Here is a 22834-nt window from a genome sequence, read left to right as displayed (position 1 = left end):
TATTTATTCTGTGCATAACCAAAAGAATTCATCCTCTGGGGACTCTCAGTCTAGTTCCTTTCATTAAGAATAAATGAAGTATTAATTAAAAAAAAAAATTGTAGAACAACATTTTTTAAAAGTGTTTTTTTGATTGGAACCCATTTCTATAAAGCTCTGGCTGGAATAAGCAACATGTAGTGTAATGTATTTCAAATAGATAGAAATAATGCCCTAAATAACCAGGCTAATTAGATGTACTTTCTCTACAAAACCACAATTCTAATGTTCCTGTCTCACTGTAATTAAGGAAGCATTTACCATGCATTGGAACTTTTAATTAGGTCTAAAATCTAATAAACTTGGAGTAAACTAACAAATATTTTCCCTGTCAGTGGGTAGTTTTTAATCAGTGTTTAGAGGTTTAAAATTTCAGATAGCAGACATCAGACAGTGTCTATAGAGCTTGAAGAGGCATTTGAGCATAACCATTTGAGTAACTGTTGTGCTCAACCCCCTAGTGTTGAGGGAACCAGTTTCCAGCCTTTCCCCTTTGGTAGGTTAGTTTTCCTGGGGTGGAATTACTCTAGAAACTGTATTTGCATGAGGTTATCTAGGCTGTGGAGTGGATGTAAGTACCTGCTGGGTGCCAAGTGTGGGTTCCTTCCTCCTTTCAAAAGCTGTCCAGAGGCTAGACCAGCAGTCCTGCTGTAGTCAGTGGGGGAAAAGCAGGCTCATTCTCTCCCAAATAGTGTTTAAGAGAGGTGAGGCCAGCCCCCTGCCCGAGATTCCTCTCTTCCTCCATCAAGACAGAGCACCTTGGTGGCCATCACAGACTAAATATCTGAGTTATAGACATCCAAAGAGAGGGGAGAGGTCTCTCCCTGCCATGTACCCCAAGAAAGCCCTGCTAGTATGAGATGGGGTTGTGAGTTTAGTGACATGTCTCTGCACAGAAATCAGAGCATGGCCCACAGGGGAGCTATTGGGGAGGAGAAGAAATCTCCTGGTGGCAATGGGGTTGCAGGAATCCACTGGGGACAGCTTGTGCTAGCCATGTGGAGAACTCTCTCCCCTTCCTCAGGAGGGAGGGACAAGGCTGGGGGAACTGGGACCTTGATGATGAGGAGGACAGAGGGACTGGAGGCAGAGCTACCTCCACATGATGTGCCTGTGTGGGTAGGGAAATGGAGATGTCTCTTGGTGACAAGAGGCTGTGAGTAGGAAGGCTGGCAGTCCATCCTAAGTGGTTTGCCATGGCTGTGTTGAGGTTCCCATGGCAGTAAAACGGAAAAGACATTGCAGTGGCCAGACTTGTGCTCAGCTGGACAGCAAAACTGCACAGAACTGTCTGTGGTTGACAGGTGTGAGTCCAGGGAAGGAGGTCATATGAGATCATTGGGACAGACTGCCCTGGCCAAGGAGAAGAGTCTGCAATGGAGGAGAGCATCCATCTGCTTTTCCGTGGCTGGTTCAGTGGGATCAGACAAGCATAGATCCTTTAGGACTTGCCCTCTCAGGAAGTTTCCTGTGCAACAGGACAACCCTTTTGAATCATAAGGTCCTTTATGTTTTCCTCTGGAAGGTCGGAGCACAATGCTAGACCCCTAAAGAATAATCAGCATATTGTGTCTCTGCAGCATCCTAAACTGCCTTCAGGAACCAGTCATGCTATCTTCCCACGATGAAATAGCTCAGAAATTTCCACATTCTCTGCAGAAGAAGAAGAGGCAGGAGAGTAGAGTATAGGAATATATGTTAAAGGAGCTACTGAGAAAGCAAACAGAGAAGTCAGGAGGCACATGCACAGGGTAAAGACTGAGGGTATGCTCTTGAGAAAGAGAGTGCTGTGGAGGATTTGATACAGTGAAAAAGCTGGGAGGGGGTGGATGAGGTAAAGACTTTCAGATTTGGTCATGGAAATGGGGTTAGGACATTTTGGAGGGGCAGGAGGAAGCCCAGGTGCTCCTGAAAAATGGTCACACAAGGCAGTACCCGTGAAGTGCCAATATTTGCTTCAGTACAACTGGCATGTGCCAGTACTTGAGGAACAGAAGGTCATACATTTTTTTTTTAAGTGTCCTGCATCTAGGGAATGACTTTAATGTAGCTTGAAGTACCAGTAAGTGGAATAAGTATGTGCCATTACCAATAACAAAACAGCCCTGGAATATTTTCTACCCAGAGATCTCAAAGCACTCCTTTTTGTGATTTATTCATTGACTCTTTGTGTCCCCAGGGAAGGAAGGGATTATAATGATCACCCACTTTGCAGGTGGTGAAACAGAGGGTAAGTAGCTGAGCTGTGACTAGAGCCATGAGTGTTCTCTCTCAGCATCAAGTTCCCAAGCCAGTGGTTGGGAAGGAAAAAGCTGCAGCAGCTGCCAGGAAAAGCCTCTGGCATCCCAAGGAGCAAGCCGAGGGGGTACCTGTTAAACCTTCCTGCTATGACTGTGATGTGAAGACAGACATTCAGACACCTTGAGGACAGAGCTGAGCAGGCTCATTCTTGTGCCAGGCAGGTTCTCTGGTGCTCTGGCTCCTGTGGCCTGGATTCCAGCACCATTTGGAGGTGCCCAAGCTGTTTTTTGAGAAACAGATTTGCATGGGTGAACCCCCACCCTCTCCCCTCACTCCCAGGTTGCAGGCTGGTTTCTCACCCACAGAGAGTGGGCAACTCACAAGGCAACAAAGGTGTTTGGTGTGACCTGAATGTGTGGAGAATATTTGGGCTCTGCTACTGTAGGTACAAAAATGCTGCTAGCGAGGATTTTCTTGTTATTTTCTAAGTCCGTGAGAGACTTTTCTCTCTCACAGAAGAGGTAGCAGGGAATGTAAACAACCAAGCCACCTGCAACCTTGAAAAGTCTTGTTTATGGTCTAGTAGAAAATATTTTGACAATGGATGTTTTAGGATTTTGGCCAATCACCCCCAAGGGGTGGCTGGTCCTTTGTCCAATTAGACTATGAAGAAAAAAAGTCTATAAAGAGTTTGTAAAATAATTAAATAAATGAATCTTGCTGCACAATTCCTGCCTGCTGGATCTTCTCTCCCCCTCCTCCCTCTGGCTGTGGGACACGGTGATATACCGTAGGAACAAGGCCTGCGGTAATATGCTACCTCCCTCTGGTTATAACTGATGTTTGGGTTGGCTCTTAAGCTTCCAGACCAAAGAAAAGGAGCACAGGTCTGCACAGGTCCACACAGCTATGGGTCACAGTGCGTGTGGACTCTGTGCTGTATTGTGTGCAATACACAAAAAGTATACAGATTTAAATGGAAATTTGATAGGGAAACCTATCTCTACATATATCTTTAAGAAGCATGCTAGGAACTTATTTGGGTGCTACCAGTGTAATAGACAACTTCCCAAAAGGCAGCTCTCCACAGTTGTGGAGAAGGTTGTCTCCAGATGCAGAGCAGAAGTTTAAAACATTCCTGTTGCAGTGGGAAAAACCTCAGGCCCTAACAGGACAGGATGTATTTATGTTGCTTGGCCACAACCCAAACACTACCAAAGCCTAGTAGGAGCCTAGTGAAGCCTCTGTGTTGGTGAAGCCTCTGTCTTCCTTCTGTCTGACATCCTCACCCTTTCCATCAACATGACTCCCTCTTTCTTCACTTACTGCCTTTGCTGGTCCTGACTGAAAACACGCACAAGAAATGCAGACCATGAGAGGCAAGATTTTGAAGAGGTTTTTCCATTGGGGGTCAGCAGACCAGCTCATCCTGGGGGTGGAAGGTGGCCTTATCCTTGCTTACACTGGCTGGCTCTGTCTCTCAAACTTGTACAGGCTAAAGTGAAAAGCCTGAACTTGCCTTCTGCAGCTGAGGAGAGGCTGGGGGAGTTGTGTGGCAGCACTGAGAGTTATTGCTGTGGCATTTATGGAGCATGTTGCTATGAATAGGTATTTCACCATAATTCATTTGCCCATTTTTCAAATTATATAACAAGGCTCAATGCTTGACCATATCATCCTTTATCCATTTGCATTTCCTCCTCTCCTTTGGAGTGGAGGGGAGCCCCTCTTCTATTAATCAGCAGGCCTTGGGGTGAATGTGGTTACACCCTGAAAACTAGTGGCTCCTTTTGTCTCTTATGCTTGAACACTGTCATCAAAAGGTGGGAGGCCAGGCCAGACTGCCCACTCTGGGAGGACAGGGGGCAGTTCGTGCTGGCTGGCTCCATGCCGAGATGGGAGGCAGAAAGCAATGAGCTCACGCTCTGTTCAGACAGTGACATTTCCATGGGGCAGGGCTCATCCATCATGATGTGGTGGCTGAGGAGAGCTATTAACTGTTTCGAGCTGGCTGCCTGCCTCCTGTGCTGCTGCAGTCAGGGTTGCTCCCATGGGGAGCTCAGGACCCCCAGCATCCCTGGGGAAGCTGTTTATGGGGTCTGGGGAGAACGATCCCACCCCCCTGAGCAGCGGGACAGTAAGGAGGACAGGAGACTCTCACCACGACTCAGTGTTTGGGGAACACAGAGCATCTATTTGTAGGGGAAGTGCTTCTGTTCCACCTGCATGGCCAGCTCTGGGGAGATTTATTTTCCCCTTTGTTCCTGATGTTTTCTTTGCAGAGGACAGGCAGACTCCCCCCAACATGTTCCCTGCCCACACAGGAGCTCATGGTTTGCATCACAGACTGACATGCACCCACCTCTTATCTCAGGGGTTGATTTCTGGCTGAACCCATCACCCTCCATGCTGTGGCTGGGGCTTTTTTGTTTCTTTGCTCAGCAAAGAACTCAAGCTCATCTGGGTGGTGACTTGGCTTTTGTAAAAATAACACTTGCTCAAAATCAGAAGCTGATCATGTCCTCAACCCCTCTTCATGCCTCATTCTCCTGATCCAGCCTCCAAGGCAATACCTATTACCAGGAATTACAAGCAAAGCAAATTCTTGTAGTCAGATGGCTCATTAGCTCCCACTTCTCTGGGGATGCCCCTGCGCCTTTGCTCTCTCTCCCCTGTGAGGAGCAAAGGACCTCACCTTTGCCAGGGCAAAATAAAGAACAATTAGACAGTCATTAATCTGCAGAAGGGAAGGCAGGAGGAGCACCAGCTGCTGAACTGCTGTTGCACAGCTGAAGCGTGGTTTTCCAGGGGCAGGTGGGAATGCAGCTTGGATCAGAGATGGGGGAACTGTTGTGCCTCTCCCTTGCTGTCAATTAGTACAAGATGTTGGCTTTACCTCCAAGTAGCCAGAGACCCCAGGAGCAGCTCTCAGAGACGTAAGCAGACTCTTTGGAGACTAATTGGGGTCTTTCACCTCCTTTTAGCTGCTTCTCAGCAATGCACTCTGGAGTGCAAGTGGGAGAGCAGGTGCTTAGTTTGCCAGGAAGTCAGCAGGGCTTTACCAGTGCCCTGGAGCTCAAGGGGTAATAGGAAGAGACCTGAGAGACATGGCCCTGAGGTCAGCTAGCCACTTTCAATCACTTAGCAGTAGTCCTGGCAAACTGGGGACGTCCCAGATGACGGGAGGTGAGCAAATGTGATGCCCATATATAAAGGTCAGAGGGATGACCCAGGTAAATACAGGCCTATCATCCTGATCTCAGTACCAGGGAAGGTCGTGGAGCATGTCATCTTGAATGCCACCTTTCGGCATGTATGGGACAACCAGGGGATCAGGCCCAGCCTGCACAGGTTTATTAAAGGTAGGTCCTGCTTAACAAACCTGATCTCCTTCTGTGACAAGGTGACCCACTTGGTCGATGATGGAAAGATTGTGGGTGTATCTATCTGGGCAGTAGTAAAGCCTTTGACACCATTTTCCACAGCATTCTCCAGGAGAAACTGGCTGCTCATGGTTTGGACAGGTGCACTCTTCACTGTCTGGACGGCCAAGCGCAGAGTGGTGGTGAATGGAGCCACATCCAGCTGGTGGCCAGTCACAAGTGCTGTTCCCCAGGAGTCAGTGTGGGAGCCAGTTCTGTTTAATATCTTTATTGATGATCTGGACGAGGGCATTGAGTGCACCCTCAGTCAGTTTGCAGGTGACACCAAGATGGATGGAAGTGTCGATCTGCTGGAGCGCAGGAAAGCCGGGCAGAGGGATCTGGACAGGCTGGATCGATAGGCCGAGACCAACTGAATGAGGGTCAACAAGAACAAGTGCTGGGTCCTGCATGTGGCTGACAACAACCCCATGCAGTGCTACAGGCTGGGAAAAGAGTATCTGGAAAGCTGCCCGGTGGAAAAGGACTTATGGTGTTTAGCCTGGAGAAAAGGAGGCTCAGGGGGCACCATATCGCTCTCTACAATTGCCTGAGAGAAGGTTGCAGTGAGGCAGGGGTTGGCCTCTTCTCCCAGAACACAAGTGACAGAACGAGCGGAAATGGTGATGAATTCTGCCAGTGGAGGTTTAGATTGGATAATAGGAAGAATTTTACTGAATGGGTAGTCAAGCACTGGAAGAACAGGCTGCTCAGAGAAGTGGTGGAGTCACCATTCCAGGAGGTGCTTAAAAGACATGTAGATGTGGCATTGAGGGACATGGATTAATGTTGAACTTAGCAATGCTGGGTTAATAGCTGGACTCGATGATCTTAAAGGTCTTTTCCAGCCTAAATGATTCTATGTTTCAGTGAGGTGCTTCATGGCTGTAGACAGACCCTTGTGTGGCAGGGTGGTACCTGCAATGGCAGCCAGCATGGGGGCTCCCCATCCCCAGCTTTCAGACCCTGCATGAGACTCCCTGCTCCCTGCTCGTGTCCTTCTCTGTGCCCAGGTCCTTGGGCTGATGCTCATCCAACCTCTAAGGGACCACTTGCCTTCTTCTGCACCTTCTCCTCCATGGAAACATGTGTGGGGAGACATTTATGCATGTGGGGGGACTTGGTGTTTTGCCAATGTGATACAAAGGCGGAACGTGTACATCCACATGGAGAAGCACCACCTTTCCCTCCTGCTGCAGGAGGCTGATGGTGGCTTACACAAAATGGTAATGGAAGTGCCCTATGAAAAGGGAAGGGAAAAGACTGCCCAGATGCCTCCTACAGGAAAGGTGTTTCCTCCCGGGGAGAGGAGAAAGGGATGAGGTTGTTCTGGAAAGATGCTCTGGACTGCACCAGAATACGCCATGCAATGAGTTTGAATGGTGGCTGGTTATGAGCCCCAGCGGGGAGGGCAGCAGGATTCAGGCTCAGTTATTAAGACCATAAATCATGGAGACAGTCATGGGAAAGGCTGATGAGAATGGTATGTGCAGCCAGGAATGCCAGGAAGGAGAGGTGGTGGGCATCAGAGGCACAGAGCTTCTCCACATTTTGTTATTTTAAGAATCTTTCTTTTTTATGGCAGTCCTGTCAGTTTTCTCAGAAGAAGGGACCAAATGATTTTAAGCTCCCATTTCCTGAAGACCCAGGCATGAATTCTGGGTTGCTCCTGATAAGAGCAAGGGATGGGGAGTGGGGGCTGAAACAACATTGCCAAGGCTGCAGGGTGAAAGTGAAAGGCAAGGACAGGGCTGGAGTGAGGCACCAAAACACCAGGAGCCACCCATGCTTGGGGCAGGGGACGGCCAGGATTTGGGATGGCAATATTTTCACTGTCAAAAGCAGAAGGCAGGTTTTGGTGAGGTGGGGAGGTCAATCCACAGTACTGCCTGCAGTGGAAGGTAGAGCTGTTTGAGGTAGCTGGGAGGCTCTGCAGAGCCAGGTTTGCTGCAGCCCCTTCCCTTGGGCAGCCCATGTGGCACCGATGGCTTCTCTGCTGCCCAAGCCCTGCCGCTTGCAGTCAGCTCTGATATCTCTGTGCTATGCTGTAGGTGTGATGCCTAACTACCTGGAGGGTACAGCAGGCAGATCCTTGCCCACTTGCCTCCCATATCCCCTTAGGAGCCTTCAGCTCTCTCTGGTTTAATGCTGAGGTCTCTCAGAAATATCTGGGTCGAGGAGAGGCGGTCCCCCAGAGCTGCGCAGCCAGTGTGCCTGGTGACTGCACCTTGCTGCTGGGCTGAAGGCAACTGCCTGGCTCTGGCTTAGCTCTGACTTTGGGTTTGGCTCTCATTCAGAGCATCAGGCACAGCTGGAGATGCACAGGGGCATATAGTGAGATTTAGGCACTACTCATGTACTGACAGCAGGACTCTGGCTTGCTGCAAAGCCCATTCAGAACACTGGGTTAGAAGAGGCTGAGTCTTGTGAGTGTAAACCTATTGGATAAAGGACACCCCAGTGATCTTCCTCCTCAGGGTAGCTCTTTTCAGAGGCAGATGAAGTTGAAATCATCCAGGGCAGCCCATGAGAACATAAAAACTGTCCCAGTGGTTTGAACAGGTGAGGTGACAACCAGGCTGAAACTGGGCAGCAGCCTGTCCAGAGGCTGCAGCTCAGTGTTAAGGCATGGGATGGGATCCCCTTCCTTCTCAATGGTGTGGAGAATTTTCCGATGCTAGCACAGGCAGGAGGTGATACCTTGATCTGCTTTGTGGTCTGCTGACAGGCTTGACTTGCAGCCCTGCACCTTGCAGGAGCAGCCCTAGCCCTTCTTCCTTGTCTGCTCTCAAGAAAAGCCTTCAAAAGCATGTCAGTCTGGCTTTTGCATGGAGCAATCTGTGATGCATCTGCCTTCCCTTATGCCCAGAGGCTCACATGGGATGTGGAAAACCCCTGCAGGGATGGATGGGTCCATCTCTGAGCTCCAGCTGCCAAAACCTTCAGCCTGCCCTGGCATCCCCCATCATACCCACCAGCTGCAAGGTACCAGGCTCTGGGCTAGCCTGTCTTCTCAAGGCAATGTGAAATAATTAATTAATTAATCCCCATTTCTTCTCCAAGGCAGGGAGGAGTCCTGGCTCGGTGCCAAACCAGAGGTGCAGGAGCAGGCAGTGGTTTTGCCTTATGTTACATGAGTGGAGAGAGTTGGAGGGCTACAGCATCCTGAGCCCTTGGTGCCGCAGGTGACAGGGCAGCGAGCCCAGGGGACCAGACTGCACCATCTGCCTCCTTCCATTACGAGTCCCCAGTGCAGCAAAGAGGATCAAGATGCAGCCAAGAGAGGCTGAAGGGAGTCAATGTGGCTGTCCTCACACAAGGTGGGACAGTGTTGCTGGTAGGCCATAGAGGGAGGAGGGTTTCCCAGAGATCAGAGATCCAATGGGAGCAAAAATCCAGGAGCACATCTGTAGCCGGCATCAGCACAGGGCTATTGCTGACAGAAAAGGACTGGGGGAGGGAGTCAGGTTCAGTCAGAGCCCCCATGGGGATCAGTGTGTGGCATGTACACGGGACCACATGATGGAAGAGTGTGACAGTGTGGAGAAACGCAGCTGGAGGGAGGTGCCCCCTCCACTGCCAGATATCCAAGCATAAGCTAATCCAACCCCTTGCCATGCTCACTGAGCTGATGGACAAGGCTTTCCCAGCCAGACTCAGGACCCAGTTCTGCTCTGGGGCTCACATGGGCTGGCAGGATGCTATTGTGGTGGGCTCTAGCTGCAGCCTGTATCTCTAAATCTTCTCTGCTTTTTAGGTCACTTTGTTCTGCTTATAAATCCTGGTCTTGTCTTACAAGCCATAAATCTTCCTCTCCAGTCAGCACCATTTATTTTTTTCTCTGGTCTTGTTACAATAACAGGGTCAGAATACTTAAAATCCAGATTGTTGCATTTTCTGTGGTTTTGGCTCATAATAAGTATTCTCTTCTGTTCTGGGAAAATGCCACAGACCTGTGGCCAGACAGCCTGGCTTAGGAATTTGTAGGAAGAGAGGAATAGGAAAAAGGGGTTCCAAAGGATATGCTGAAATGATCTGCCACTCACACAGCCCTTGCATGTATGTACAATTCCATGCATGTGTGTGGCACACCCTATGCACCTGTGTGCACAGAGCCTTACCTTCCCTGCTTTCACACTCTTACCACCTTGCTGGCACCCAGCACCTCTCTTCACTGAGGCACAGCCTTGCACAGATGAGAGCTGCATCTTGTCCCTCCACCTCTAAGCCTCATATCCAATCCCAGGCATCTAGCAGGGAACATAAGTGGTTCCCATCCTCCCCCTTGCCAAGCAGGGCTGTTCACCCAAACTTGGTCTCCACCATCCCAGCTTCATGCTCTGAGCCTTTACACCCTCCCCAGTGTCAGGAGCTGCTTCTCAGCAACCTCCACACCCAGCTGTGCTCCTCACCTCTACCTGCAAGATGTTGGTGGGTCCCCACCTGGCAGAAGAAGCACCTCTCCTCTGTTGCCTGCCTGGGGAGGGGGAGAGGCTCTGTGAGAGCTGGGTTCATGTGTTGGCACAGCGGTGAATAGCCTCTGCCAAGCACCAGGACAGCCCTGGGATCAGGACCCTCCCAAAAAGATGTGTGTGTGATGGTGCAAGGCCAGTGCTCCACACTCAAGCAGCCTGGAGCCCGCAGATGAGCAGTGAAGCATCCCCATGTGTCTGCATTACAGTTCTCTTCTTAATGACTGTACAACTCGTGTTTCTGCAGGTTTCATGTGAAGGGCTCTACTCACTTGAGCATGCAGTCAATACTCCTTTCGATCTTCATCACTCACTGTCTGGCTCCTGGCTTTATTTATTGCACAGCATCAAATCACCAAGCCAAAGACAAAAACAGCTCACTCCCTTGTGGCCCTTTTGCTGGGCATTCCCAGTGCATGCAGTGATGTGGCTTTAACAAAATTAGCATTGCTTCTACCTTTGGAGGTGATATTGCTGTCTGCAGTGCACGCAGGAGGGACTGAGCTGTAGCAGCTGTACAATCAATAGTGCAGAGCACCTTGCAGGAGCAGCCTGAACCTCAGCCTGATTTCTAATCTGCCAGCACATCCTCTTCTCCCTTAGGGAAGAATTGCAACATAAAGCTCGGGAATGTATTAGTGTGTAGGGAGTGAGAGTGACCACAGATGGGGTGTCAGGCAAAGACAAAAACTAAACAGCAAACTCTGGGTTATCAGAGGTAATCCCCAAGGGTGGTGCCCTGTTTGGGAGAGCCAGAGCCCAGGCTTTTACAGTATGTGTCATTTGATAGCTGACAACACACTGAAAATTTTGAGTGCTTCTGCAAAGCAGATCTAGTGTGGGGACATCTAGGACAGCAAGAATTAACAATTAATGACAAAAATGCAAAGTTCCAGGACAAAAGGTAAGTGGCTGGAGTAGACTCTAGCTCTCTGGGTGATATTAAACAATCTTACATTTTCTTTCTTTGGCTGTCCCCCTCTACCTCATTTCCCTCCCAGCCTGTGCCTGTTCCTTTAAAATACAGCCTACTTTCCTGCCCAGTCCCTGCCCAGCCTCAGAGCAGTTCTGGCCTGGGTGCAAAGGGAGAGGGACCCTGAAGAGGAGTCACGGCAGAGTGGGACAGTGTCTCAACATGTGCATGACAAGGGTGAGCTGAACTTGGGCAGGAATGACAGAGATGAGCAGTATGTGCATGCATATACATGCATATATATAATATATATGTATGTTACATATATATATATACACACACACACACATATGTATTTGTTTAATAGTGCTTTCCAGTACTTTGACCTGAATCTCCACAGTAATTCCAGTACCCAGCTCCCTTCAGGCTCCCATCTGGAACACTTATTTTTCATTATGAGGGAAAAAGGAAGCATTTACTAGGCATGATTACTTTCATGGAATCATAGAACCAGACATCCTCTTTGCCAGTGGGTTTCACGACTGCTTGCTGTGTGGGAAGCATAGGAGGTAGAAATGCTGGGTTAGCTTGGAAGACCCTTCTGCATTGCTTTGAGCCCTATCCCAGACTTTCTCCAGGCAGCTCAAGATGTCACGGAATCATCACCATTAGCACCAGCTGTAGTTTATGTGATCCACTGCCCTACAGTCAGGGTAGGCACCTGGGTGCTGTCTTTGTTTTAGAATCTGGTGAGGTTCAGCCAACAGCAGCTTATGGCCTGTAAAACAAAACTATGTTTGGCTTTCACATCCAGTTCTCTTCAGTGTTGCTCTTAAGGGCTTGGATGACGCAATGTTAACTTAGGGTCTAAGCTGAATAGCCCAGTAGATCTCATGGCAGAGAAGATACATTCACCCAAGAACATCTCAGGCATCATGTGGGTCATGGTTGACATTGCCCGTTCTCTGATGGGTCCATGGAGTAGCTGGACCCATGCTGGAGTCCCTGGGGTGGAGGGGAGTACCAGGACAAGGGGCCCTGGCACCACACTGACAGCCCATATCTGTTGGCTTGTTTCACACCTACTAGTATTGGAGCTGCTGCCTTGGCTCACCTTCTTATGGGAGAAGTGAAGAGCAAAGGACAAAAGAATAAGCTTTGAGTAGTGTCTAAGCTTTGAGTAGTGTCATCGTGAGCCAGCAGCCTCAACAGCTGCAGGTCTGGGATGGGAAGGAAGGTTTAGAAAAGACAGGAGGAGTGCTGGGTAAGGGAACATCAGGGGAGGGCTCTGTACCACTCCCTTCACAAGGGTGCCCCAGCACTGACTGTCCCAAACCTGCCTGTGCCCAGCCCCTGTGCTGGGGTTTGAGCAGAACTGAGAAGCCTTCCCCAGGGACTTAACAGATGTTTTGGGAAGACTCAGGGTCAAACACTGGCACATGCCTCAGTGCTGGGCAGCAATACGATCTCCTCGCTGCTCCAGCCACTGTGAGCACCATTTGCAGGCTGCCCCTTGTCACCCCGACCCCACACAAAGGGACACGCAGGCTCACCCACTCGAGTACTGCAGCTTTATTTGAATGAAACAATCCACGTTGAGAGTCTATAGGTTACACGGCGGGTGCATCGGGGCTGGGGGGAGGTGGTGGATGAGGCAATGCTTGTGAAACATCTCACCCTGTTTAAAAGGTTCAGTTCAGTCCCTTTGTGCTTTGTGCTTTTAACATTGTGGACGGCTTGGTATCATGGTGGCAAGAGGGTCCCAGCTCCACTCAGGGGTGGTGATGGCACTCTATGAGATGTGGAGTGGGGATGGGACAAGACGTGGTGGCGATGAGGGAGGCTGGTGGAGAATGAGGCTCTGTCCCAGGATCCCCACCTAGGACACTGATAGCAAAAAACCCAAGAGACACCAGAGGACCCCCCTCCCTCCTCCACAGTATCCCCAAACACACTGACTTTGTCTGTTGCTCCATTTGGGGGGCCGTTTCTAAACACTTCTGTCAGGTCAATGAACACTTTCTACTGGCCTTGGTGACCTGGAAGTGTGTGGCGACGCAGTCCCACTGGAACTGGATCCCACTGAAGTGGCTCACTGTTGGGCCTGAGCTGGTTCTCCCTGCACCTCGGAAGCTGAGGACGGGATTTTGGTGTGATCCCCTTCTATGGGATCCAGGGATGAAGTCTGCTGCTGTCTCTCCAGGCTGGAAATGAAACACTTGGTGAGGGTAAGTAAAGAGCAGGGGTATGGAGTGAGGAAGAGTGTGGAAATCACTGTCTGATGCTCACTTCTGGCCAAAGGCAGATGTCAGAGTTTTTTCCCCATGAGACAATTGCATCTTGGATGACAGCCCCTTTCCTCTGCTACGCGTATTGTGATACAGGCAGGATGGCTCTGACTGGGAAAAAGGACCCAAGTAATACCATGCTGGCACCCAATTTTCCATTCCATCTAGAGGTTAGAGATTGTCTCCATGCTGTCAGGCAAGGGCTGTGACCAAAACCACAAAGAAGAGCCACATATCTGTAGCATTCACAGCTTTTAGGGAATGTCTTGAGATGAATGCATGCTGTGGAGCCCCCTGGGATGAGATGGTACATCTAGAAGATCCCAAAAGCTGGAAAACAGGCCAAATTCATCTATCTGAAAGCACTGACACTAGGCCACTTTACCCAGCTTTAACACCAACAATTACATTAATGCACTGAGAAGCTGGGGATGGGCAGCAGAGAAGAACAAACAAGGTTTGATGAGAGGAAAAGGTCACCTCCAGCAAACTCTGAGAGTCTTCTTGTCTCAGGATGCTATGTGCACAGGAAAGCTTCTTTGTGTCAGGTCTGTAAATACCTTCCCTCATCAGCACCTGAATTTTCCCAGAGAAATGTCTAGTGCTCACCAGTCCCTTGCCCAGTCTCTGTGTGGTACATGCTGCCACCCATACAAAAGACCCAAATACTATCCCAGTCAATGCTTGTGGCATTTTATAGACACAATGGTATCTATATTCTCCTCTCAGCCCTTTCTAGGTGCTGCCTGAGCTGACCATGCTGCTACAGCCTGGCTGTCGCTCTGTTTACTGACACCCACAGCTTGTTCTTGAGAACAAGGCCCAGTGAGACAAGATATACCAAATGCCCCACCTTTGAAGGTGGTTGGAGCATGGACTGGGGAGAAGGGAAAGGTGGGGACTCCACCTCCAAAAGGGGGTTTTGAGTCCTGTCTCCTTCCTGTTGCATTTCTGGCAGCTGCAACACACCCACGCCGCAGCTTTTAGCTTTGATCCCTCTACAAGCTGCTAAGATAAACACCAGTGGAAGACCTACGGTGCAAGTAACACCTGGAAACAGCTTCAGCTCAGCACCACATTACATATCAGGGTCACCAAAAGAAAACCAGTTGGTGCCTGCCTGCAGAGGCCACAGTGTAGATGAGGAAGTGGGGTTGCACTTGCTCTTAGCTAGTTTGGGCTCAGCCTTGAGCTGCTGTAACACTGAGAGCAAAGGAGTTGCAGCTCACTCAGAGTGGCAGAGCAGGACTGCTGACACCTGGCATGTTCCAGCTCCTACCCAGGGCCTGCCTTTGCCGATGAACCGAGGCTTGCCATGGTCATGCAACTTCTGAAGATCTCCGAGTATCTCTCCATTGTAACAGCTGGGCTTTACAAACTGAAACTGCCTCAGTGGCAGGACCAGAGCCCATCTCCCCCAGCCAAAGCAGACCCCCACTGGCCAACAGCAGCAGCAGCAGTGGGGCTTTTATCTTCCTACAGACTTGGCTGGCAGACAGGACAGGTGCACGTGGGTGGCAGAGCAGATGGATACCCTTCACTTGGCTCAAAGCTTCAGGCAAGGGCCCAGCCATTACAGCATAAAGCACATCCATCACTACGAGCTGTGGGTGCTGGCACTGCCTGGGGACTGGCACTGTATGAGAGCTGTCCAGCTGGCCCTGTCTTATACTGACACTATACTTTAGGCCATCCTGAGGGTAAAAAAGTCTCACTCTAAGTCAAACATTCACAGCCCAATTTCCTCTTAGAACAACAACTAATGGAAGCACAAAATTTTGTCTCATTCTACAGGAGCAAATGGTTTATAGGCCACAGCAAATGCAAGCAAAACATGGATTTACCACAGACCTGAACAGCTCTCTACAAAAACCTCTGATCACCCAGCTCTACCTTTACAACAGTAGAGCATCTTCCCCTCTCCCTTCCCCTTGTTCTCTGCTCCATGCTGGAAAACCCCCACCATGAAAGGCAGCAGAGAGAAGGGCAGTGCTCATAAGCTGGGACCAGCCCTTTGCAGCTTTCCTGAGGGATCACCCATATCAGGACAGTGGCTTGCTCAGCTTCTTCATGCACAGATGTGCTGAGGATCTGGAGCTGGACCAGTGTATTTTACTGGGAAATCTGGTCTCAGGATTTTTGTTTAGTCTCCTTGCCCAGCATCTGAGCAGCTGCAGTTAGAGCCTTCTGCCTGCCATCAGTGAAACAAAGGACAATGCACTGTGGAGCTCATTTTTCCTCTCTCCTTTTCCAGAGAACACAACCAAGTTCTGTTCCATCCTTTCAGCCACTCATGGGGCTGTTGTGAACCCTCCTTTGCCTCTGATGAAGCCAGGACATGACCCACATGAGGTTCCTGATGGAGAAAACACATGCCCTGAAGTGCTCCTGCTCCATCACCACCATCCAGGCAGCCCCACCAGCCCCTCAGGCTTTGCCAGGGCTGCAGGGAGCAAGATGGAGAAGGTGCCAGAGCAGATCTAGGTGATCTGGACCGAGCCCCCATCCCCTGCAGCCACACAGTGGAGGAACACAGCAAGCCCTGCTGACTTGCTGTCTGTCTCTGGAGCTCTCTTCCTTTTGAGAAAAGATGCTTGATGGCAAAGCCACTGTGCACGCACCTGAATCACAGGGTCTGGATGTCAGGCATGCATCTCAGACAAGATGGAGTGGGATGGCACTGCTTTTCCATGGCCAAGAGGTTGTCCTGCAACAGACTACAGTTCCCTGCAAGCTGCATCCTCTCCCTCTCTAGAATGGCAGATTGGTCGAAAGTGGCCCTGGGCTGTCCCGCAGTGCTCCTTGGGATGTTTAAAGCCTCCAGGGCGCAAGTGGTCTGATATGACCATACCAGACTGTAAGTAGCCATCAGAAGACCCCAAAATCCCCTGTGGTGTGCTAGGTGGTGGCAGATAGTCAGCCAAACGGACATGTGTCTTACTCCCAAGGGAAGTACTGAAAACACACACATATCACAGCTATCATTTGGGATGCTGCGTGTACCAAGGCTATTCAGCTCCCTGCTGGAAACCAACAGCTGCCAGCTATTACCATGGAGTGTAAGTTTGGCCCCGTTAAAATGCAATATCCAGAGCTCTCCAGCATTTTTCTTCTGCAAAGGCCTTTTGTTTCAGGATGAGCAGTTATCAGTTGGGCCAAAGCAAATAGAAATTATGGCAACAGCCTGCACAGGGTCCTGCTGCTGCACACTTGTGACAGGGATGCACACGCATTGAGGGCAGTTTAAAGGACCAAAAGTGGTCTCTGCCAAAGCCAGGAGTGCAAGAAGTCCTATCCTTTGCACAGGAAATACTCACAATGCAACTGCTTGTCCTCACTGAAAAGCAGAGCCCTTCTTCCTGGGTGCAAGAGCTGGGCACCAGTAGGTGCTGTGGCACTGTGTCCCACCGCACCCAGCTCGAGGCACAGAGCCCATGGTGATATGTCCTTCCATGCCATTGCTAGGCCACCCAAAGGCACCCAGGAGGCAAAGGGGTGCTGCAGCATTTCCAGAAAAAATGGATTTCTGCATGGTGCTGACAGACAAACATGACTTAGACAGCAACATCCTGAAGCAGCATCTCCCTGAGCTCTCTGCCTCGGCCTCTCTGAGAGCTGATGGGGAGTAGAGCTTGCTCCTGCCAGTGCCTTGCACAGGGACCACTTCGCACTGGAGACACAGCTCAGGGCAGCGATGGAGGGATGCTTCTCCCACCTGCACCACTGACTGGCCCCTCCCAGGCTGAGAAGCACCCGGCACCAACCCAAAGCTGGGCACTTCTTGGCACAGAGTGATAGGGACAGGCTGAGGAGGAGGAATCCAGACTCTGTTCTCCTTTGAGTAGCAAAGTGGGGTTTTTTTTGTAATTCTGGAGTAGTGCACCCACAGGATTTTTTATACAAAGAAAGTAAATTTCAATACTTTGAATAGCAATAGGGAATAAAATACAATGTGTATCATATTTACTACACTCATTCACACATCTCTAAATTATTTTTGCAAAAGAATTACCAGCCTAAATAGCTGAAGCCTCCGCTACTTTTCCCCTGATTGCTACCATATCTCTTTCCAGAACAAAACTTGTTCCCAGAAGAAGGGCTCCCTATCACTGTTGCTACAGCTGTTCTCCAGGCAGCACGCCGTGCAGCTCTGCTGGAGCAGCTCTGCATGTCTGCCAATCACAGAATCACTGAATATGCTGAGTTGAAAGGGACCCACGAGGTCCCACAAACCATTTGTGCACCATGCAAAGTTTTTCATATACATGAAAAATTTCTTCACTCCCATACAGCTGGGAAGAGTTGCACTCAGGTGTTCCTAATTACTTAACTCCAGATCCAATGGAACATATTAGGTCAGTTGCTTTCCAGTGGCTGATCTTTGTGGAAGAAAAATAGTCTATTATTATTACCAGCCAGGAAATGCATTTCAGGGCAACAGTAGGAATTGATGTTCATATTGTTAAAAGCCATGGATTAACGTTCTGTGGATGACCTGTTATTTGGACTTGCACTGAACTGTAGAAAATTATAATTAAAAAGTATATTTTTCAGAATACAATGAACAACTACAAAAAGAGGTTTCAAACGTAAGTTTCTTTGTAAGCCCCACTTGTAACTACACAGTAGCATTCACTACTTCTAATATCTACAACTTATACCCAGGAGCCTGCACACTCACATATTTCCTGTTTTATACCCTGAAAAAAATGAAATCGAGTACATATCGGCTAACACCCACACAGCATTCTTCCTAATGTATTTCTACAACTACCAAGCAGAGGTCTCCTTGTAAATAAAAGCAGTCTCTTAAATTTATATTGCATTTTTCTTCTGCAGGGACTTACATACTATATACAGGAATAATATCCACCATTGCTGAAATGCAGCCACTTCTGGAGTGGAATAAAGCAGCTACTTGGTAGGCACAGAGCAACATAAAACATCAGGAAGAGAAACATAACATTGGGACTGCAACATGTATTTAAGATGACAAACAGTAATTAAGTTTAAGGACTGTAATTTAGCCAGAACACTGTGAAAAATGCAAAGGGATCTTTAATTGGAAGGCGTAAGGAGCATGGCTTTATATCTCACCTGGGATGCATTACTACCACAAGGAGACTTGCCCCTCAAGCATGGGGTAGTAAGCCACAAATACCACTATCCTCAAAGAGGAGAAACCCTGCCTCCCCTCCACCCCATCACTGCACAGCTTCCATCCTTGTTGCTGAAGTGCCTCCTTCCTCTGATACCCTCTTTGAGCACATCTGCACATCAGGGAAATGAGGTCTTTCCTTTTGTCCTCGGTACTTCTGACAAGCAGAGGCACTTGGGTTAATGACTTTCCCCCAAACTCACCAGCAGCTGCTTTCTAGCTGGAGATAAAAGAGCAGAGGTCTAAGTGGGGAGAGGCTTCCTGAGACTTTTACTGAAGCTGATGGACACCTGACAGCAGAAGGCTTCACCTCTGTCTGGGGCAACCTCCTTGCTCTGCCCTGGACCTTCAGCCACCAAAAGGCTTCTTGCCCCCTGTGCCATGGATTGGTGTGGTGAGGTTCTTGCATCCTTCCTCACAGGAGTTAGCAACAGGGCATGGACTCCCTCCCTGCAGGCGTTCCTTTCTAGAAGTGTGGTGCCCCTTTGCTGGCACTCACCTCACAGGTCCATCATCCTGAACCTTCAGGCTGCACCTCCCCAGCCCCACAGCACCTCTGATGCCCACTAAACACCAGCAAAACCCAGGTGCTTGTGCAACCTGGGCTAAGCAGTCAGTAGAAGAAACCCACAAGGGGTCTTGGCCTCAGCCTCAGAGCTTAGAAGGTGAGATGGTTGCCCTGGGCTATCCCTCACCGATGGAGAAGCATTCCTGTCTCCACCTTCTGCCCAGAAGAAGCCTCCTGGAACCAGCAATGGAACAAAAATGTTTTGCTGCTGCCAGATCAGGAACCATTGTGAAGCTCCCAAGGGCCCCTGGAAAGCACTGTGCCTCTCCTGGGAGTGAAAGTGGACTCTCACCAGGAGCGGGGTGGTGTCTTCTGACTGCCAACAAGCACAGAGGAAAGGAAGAGCACAGGGCTGGAAGAGCTCAGCCTAAAGAAGGGCAGCACTGGCTGCCCATGAAAATGGCAACAGACAGCAAGACACAGAATTGTGCTTGGCAGCCACTGCAACCATGACACTGTCTGGCCCTGGGCAACAGTTGTGGGTTTCCTGGTCAAATGTGCACTGTGATTGAGGTCTGGGCTCTGGAGGGAGGGGTGAAGACAGAAAAGACACAGTCCCAATTCTTCAAAATGGAGAAAAGCAAAACAAGCAGGGGAGACCTTTATCATCCCCTCCCACTCTCTTTCAAGGCCTCCTGTGAAGAAGGCCCCCTTGTCCCTTAGAGCTGATGTCCTTTCTCTCTCTGATGGTGGCCGGATCTCCTGGGAGTTAAGAGCTTTCCCCCTCCATCAGTGAAGGCAATGAGGCACCAGCTGTGGCTGGAAGCTGAGCAATGCAGGAGGCAGATAACACATTCAGGTGACTTCAGACAAGCATGGCTGTCTTGGAGAAGCTGATATATTCATCAGAAATGGGTAAGGAGCCATGGGTACTGGGTCTTCAGTGAGACAGCTATCTTATCTGTGGTGCTCCAGATAGGGATTTTGGATGGGGTGCCCCTTAGGAGGAAGAGTCCTACTTAACTAATTGTCAGAGTGGGATAGTAAACCCGGATTCACAGCCTTATGGGGCTAACTCTGCCCTGTGCAGGGAGGTAACTCATGCCCAGAGCTGCTTCCAGATGCAACAAGACTATCACAGCTCCTGTCTGGCTGGTGGAGGGCAAATCCTTCTCCTGGGGGTTCCCCTGGAACAGTGTGTGCCTCCACTTTGAAGAGGTTAGCCAGACCTGCTACAGGTCTGCAGCAGAGAGAAACACCAGCTTTACCCACTCATGATGCCAGCAGGAAAAAGGTGAATTTCCCCCATCCCTGCTCCCTTGTTCCTCAGTGGCAAACAGGGCTACAGTTCAGCATAACCCTCTCTTTTGGGCCAGTTTCCTGCCTCCATCCTTCTTGGAGCAGTTTCCTGCCTGTTTCACCTTTCAGCTCCTCTGCCCACTGCCTTGCCAGTGGCAGCTGAGTGCCTGTGTGGCTGCATGTACTGACAAAATTCAGCCACCCTGAGCAGCAATGCTGTAGCCACCCGTTGCCCACGCTGCAGCAAATTCACTGTGCATGCAGAAAGGCCTCAGGAGGAGGGCAGCACTGGAACTGCCTGAACTGCAAGGCCGGGGGCTGGGTCATGGGCACAGGACTTGTTGTCTGGCTGAAGAATGTTTAAATGCCTGACTCTTCCCATAATCCAGAAAACTTGAGGTGGAGGAAGTTAAGCAATGGAATAAAACCCAAAATAAATAGGTAACGAAATATAGGCAGAGAAGCAATCCTGGGTATAGGGCTGAGGCGGTCATCATTCCAAAATTCACAGGGGGAAGCCAATGTGCAACTGCTCCACCCTTCCAGACCCATCCCGTCACACCCCATCCCGCAGCCCCACAGAGACCAGACTTTCCTGTCTGCAGCTCAGACCTGCTCCCTACCCAGCAAGAGTGTTGAGGGACAGAAAGAGGCTCTTAGAGGCCAGTGCTGCAGCTGGATCCAGCCTGGACTTCTCCACCACTCAGCGTAGTCCATGTCATTGGTCCCCTCCTTACTCCATCTTCTTCAGGCTGGGGGGTGAGAAGCACAGAGTGGTGGGGAAAGGCCGAAGCAAACCACACTGGGGGCAATTAAACACGTGAGAGCCTGGAAGATGTGGATGGATGGAGACACTGAAGCACATGCGGTGCGAGGCAGGGCGCTCTGGCCGCCAGCACGTGGGGCGGCTGCTGCCCCACGGACGAGGCCGGTGCTACTGCAGGGAGCTGCAGCCGGGGCGGGGCAGCCCCAGCCAGCGGGAAAGCATGAGGAGACAAGGGGAGTACTGCAGGATATCATCCACTAAGCTGTGGGCTCTGCAGTAAAGAAGGTAACTGTTCTGGTAGAAATTTGTGCTTTAATATATTTTCGTTTGTTTGTTTAAAACAAGTTCCCACTTCCCTGAGGAAGCCCTGTCTGACATTCCCAAGGAAACATGGGGTGTTTTTTTCCTTCCTTCATTTGCTCTTCACATTTCTTCATTCCTATATTTTGTGTTTCGTTCCTTCTTTTCTCCGGGTGTGTTTCTTTCCTTCCTCTCTCTTTCTCACTCTCTCTCTCGTGCACGTGCTTTTTAAAAAAGTTTTGTCTTTATTTTTAAATTATAGACATTATGACTCTCTCAAGGAGTGCTCCAGTTCTGAACCAGATCCCTTTGCGTGGTCATGCCTGTCAGTCTTTGGTAACATATGGACACTTTGGTGTGCCAGTGAGGAGGGGAGGAAGAGGAGCAGAGGTGGCTGAGTAGGAAAGGAGCAGGAATGTCTTGGTCCGAAGACAGGAGCGCTCGCTTGCCATCATCTGAGTAGCACGTAAAGGAAGAAAGTCAATGGGCCACAAAGACAAGGGCTGTGCAGGGCTGGGACACCACTTCCTGGAAGAGCAACAGCTGCCAGGCAAGAAGGGAGAAAGAGAATTAGTGATGGGACAGATACAGATCTCATCAAACAAGTCTTCTCCCACCCTGAACCACAGAGAGTTCCCTGATCTTTTGGAAGACACTTTGAGCCTTTCCTGGACGTTCTCAAGGTTCCCCAAAACTAACTCTGGAGAAAAGGTTGAATCTTAGACACTTTTGAAATCTAATTCTCCTTTCTTCCCCAGAACTTTCAACCTGAGTCAAATAAAATACTCTCGTTTTGTTATGGTTACATCCTAGGCTAAAAGAGATCTTTAACCATACCTAAAATTTAGAAAATTTTACAGTGTTCTGACCTTTGTTTCCCCCTTCACCTCCAGAGTTAAGAAAATTGCCAGAAGTGACTCTTACTCTGAAAGTTTTTTTGCTTCAAAAATAAATAAACCAAACTGAACCTTGCTCTCAAGCTCCTGTCTGGCTCTGGTTTGCATACTCCAAACATCTGCTCTCCAGCCCACCTGAGGCATGTTATCGAGGGCACAGGCAGGACTAGGGCACATGGCACACCGGTGATTCCCACCCAATGGCTACGTACTGCTTACACACACCTTGCTGTGGCTTCAACCCTTGGTGCACCTTAGTGAGAGTGGAGCTCTCTCCCTTACTGCAGTGCTGGCATCAGTTTATGGGGATGGACTGGAAAGGGGCTGGTGGGATTTAGCCTGGCTGTGCATCTATGCTCAGATGGCAATGGGAAGAAGCACAGCCCTCCCTTGTCCCACGCCCCAAAGAGCAGATTTTTTTTCCCGGGAGAAGGACTGACTTAACCCTACGGAGGCCATTAAAGCCTGCAGAAGGTCTTTCCCTTTTCAAAGCTTCCATAACTAGAGTTTCCAGGAAATGAGATATTGCAGA

General features: G+C 49.7%; 1 protein-coding gene across 3 annotated transcripts in view; it reads right to left on the bottom strand.

The window, feature by feature from the left end:
• Window positions 1-12644: 12644 nt before the first annotated feature.
• The window catches only part of MDGA1 (MAM domain containing glycosylphosphatidylinositol anchor 1), a 152733-nt gene continuing 142543 nt past the window's right edge, over window positions 12645-22834 (bottom strand). For all 3 annotated transcript variants that reach the window (XM_010391803.4, XM_019281293.3, XM_019281291.3), the window contains one exon: window positions 12645-21949. In XM_010391803.4, the coding sequence (XP_010390105.1) occupies window positions 21858-21949 (92 nt within the window). In that variant the 3' untranslated portion in view covers window positions 12645-21857. The remainder of the gene's footprint in view (window positions 21950-22834) is intronic.

Source organism: Corvus cornix, chromosome 3 (genome assembly GCF_000738735.6).
Source record: "Corvus cornix cornix isolate S_Up_H32 chromosome 3, ASM73873v5, whole genome shotgun sequence".
In the NCBI taxonomy this organism is placed as follows: Eukaryota; Metazoa; Chordata; class Aves; order Passeriformes; family Corvidae; genus Corvus; species Corvus cornix.
Note: the sequence above shows the minus strand (reverse complement) of the source record. Positions and strands in the feature narration are given on the sequence as shown.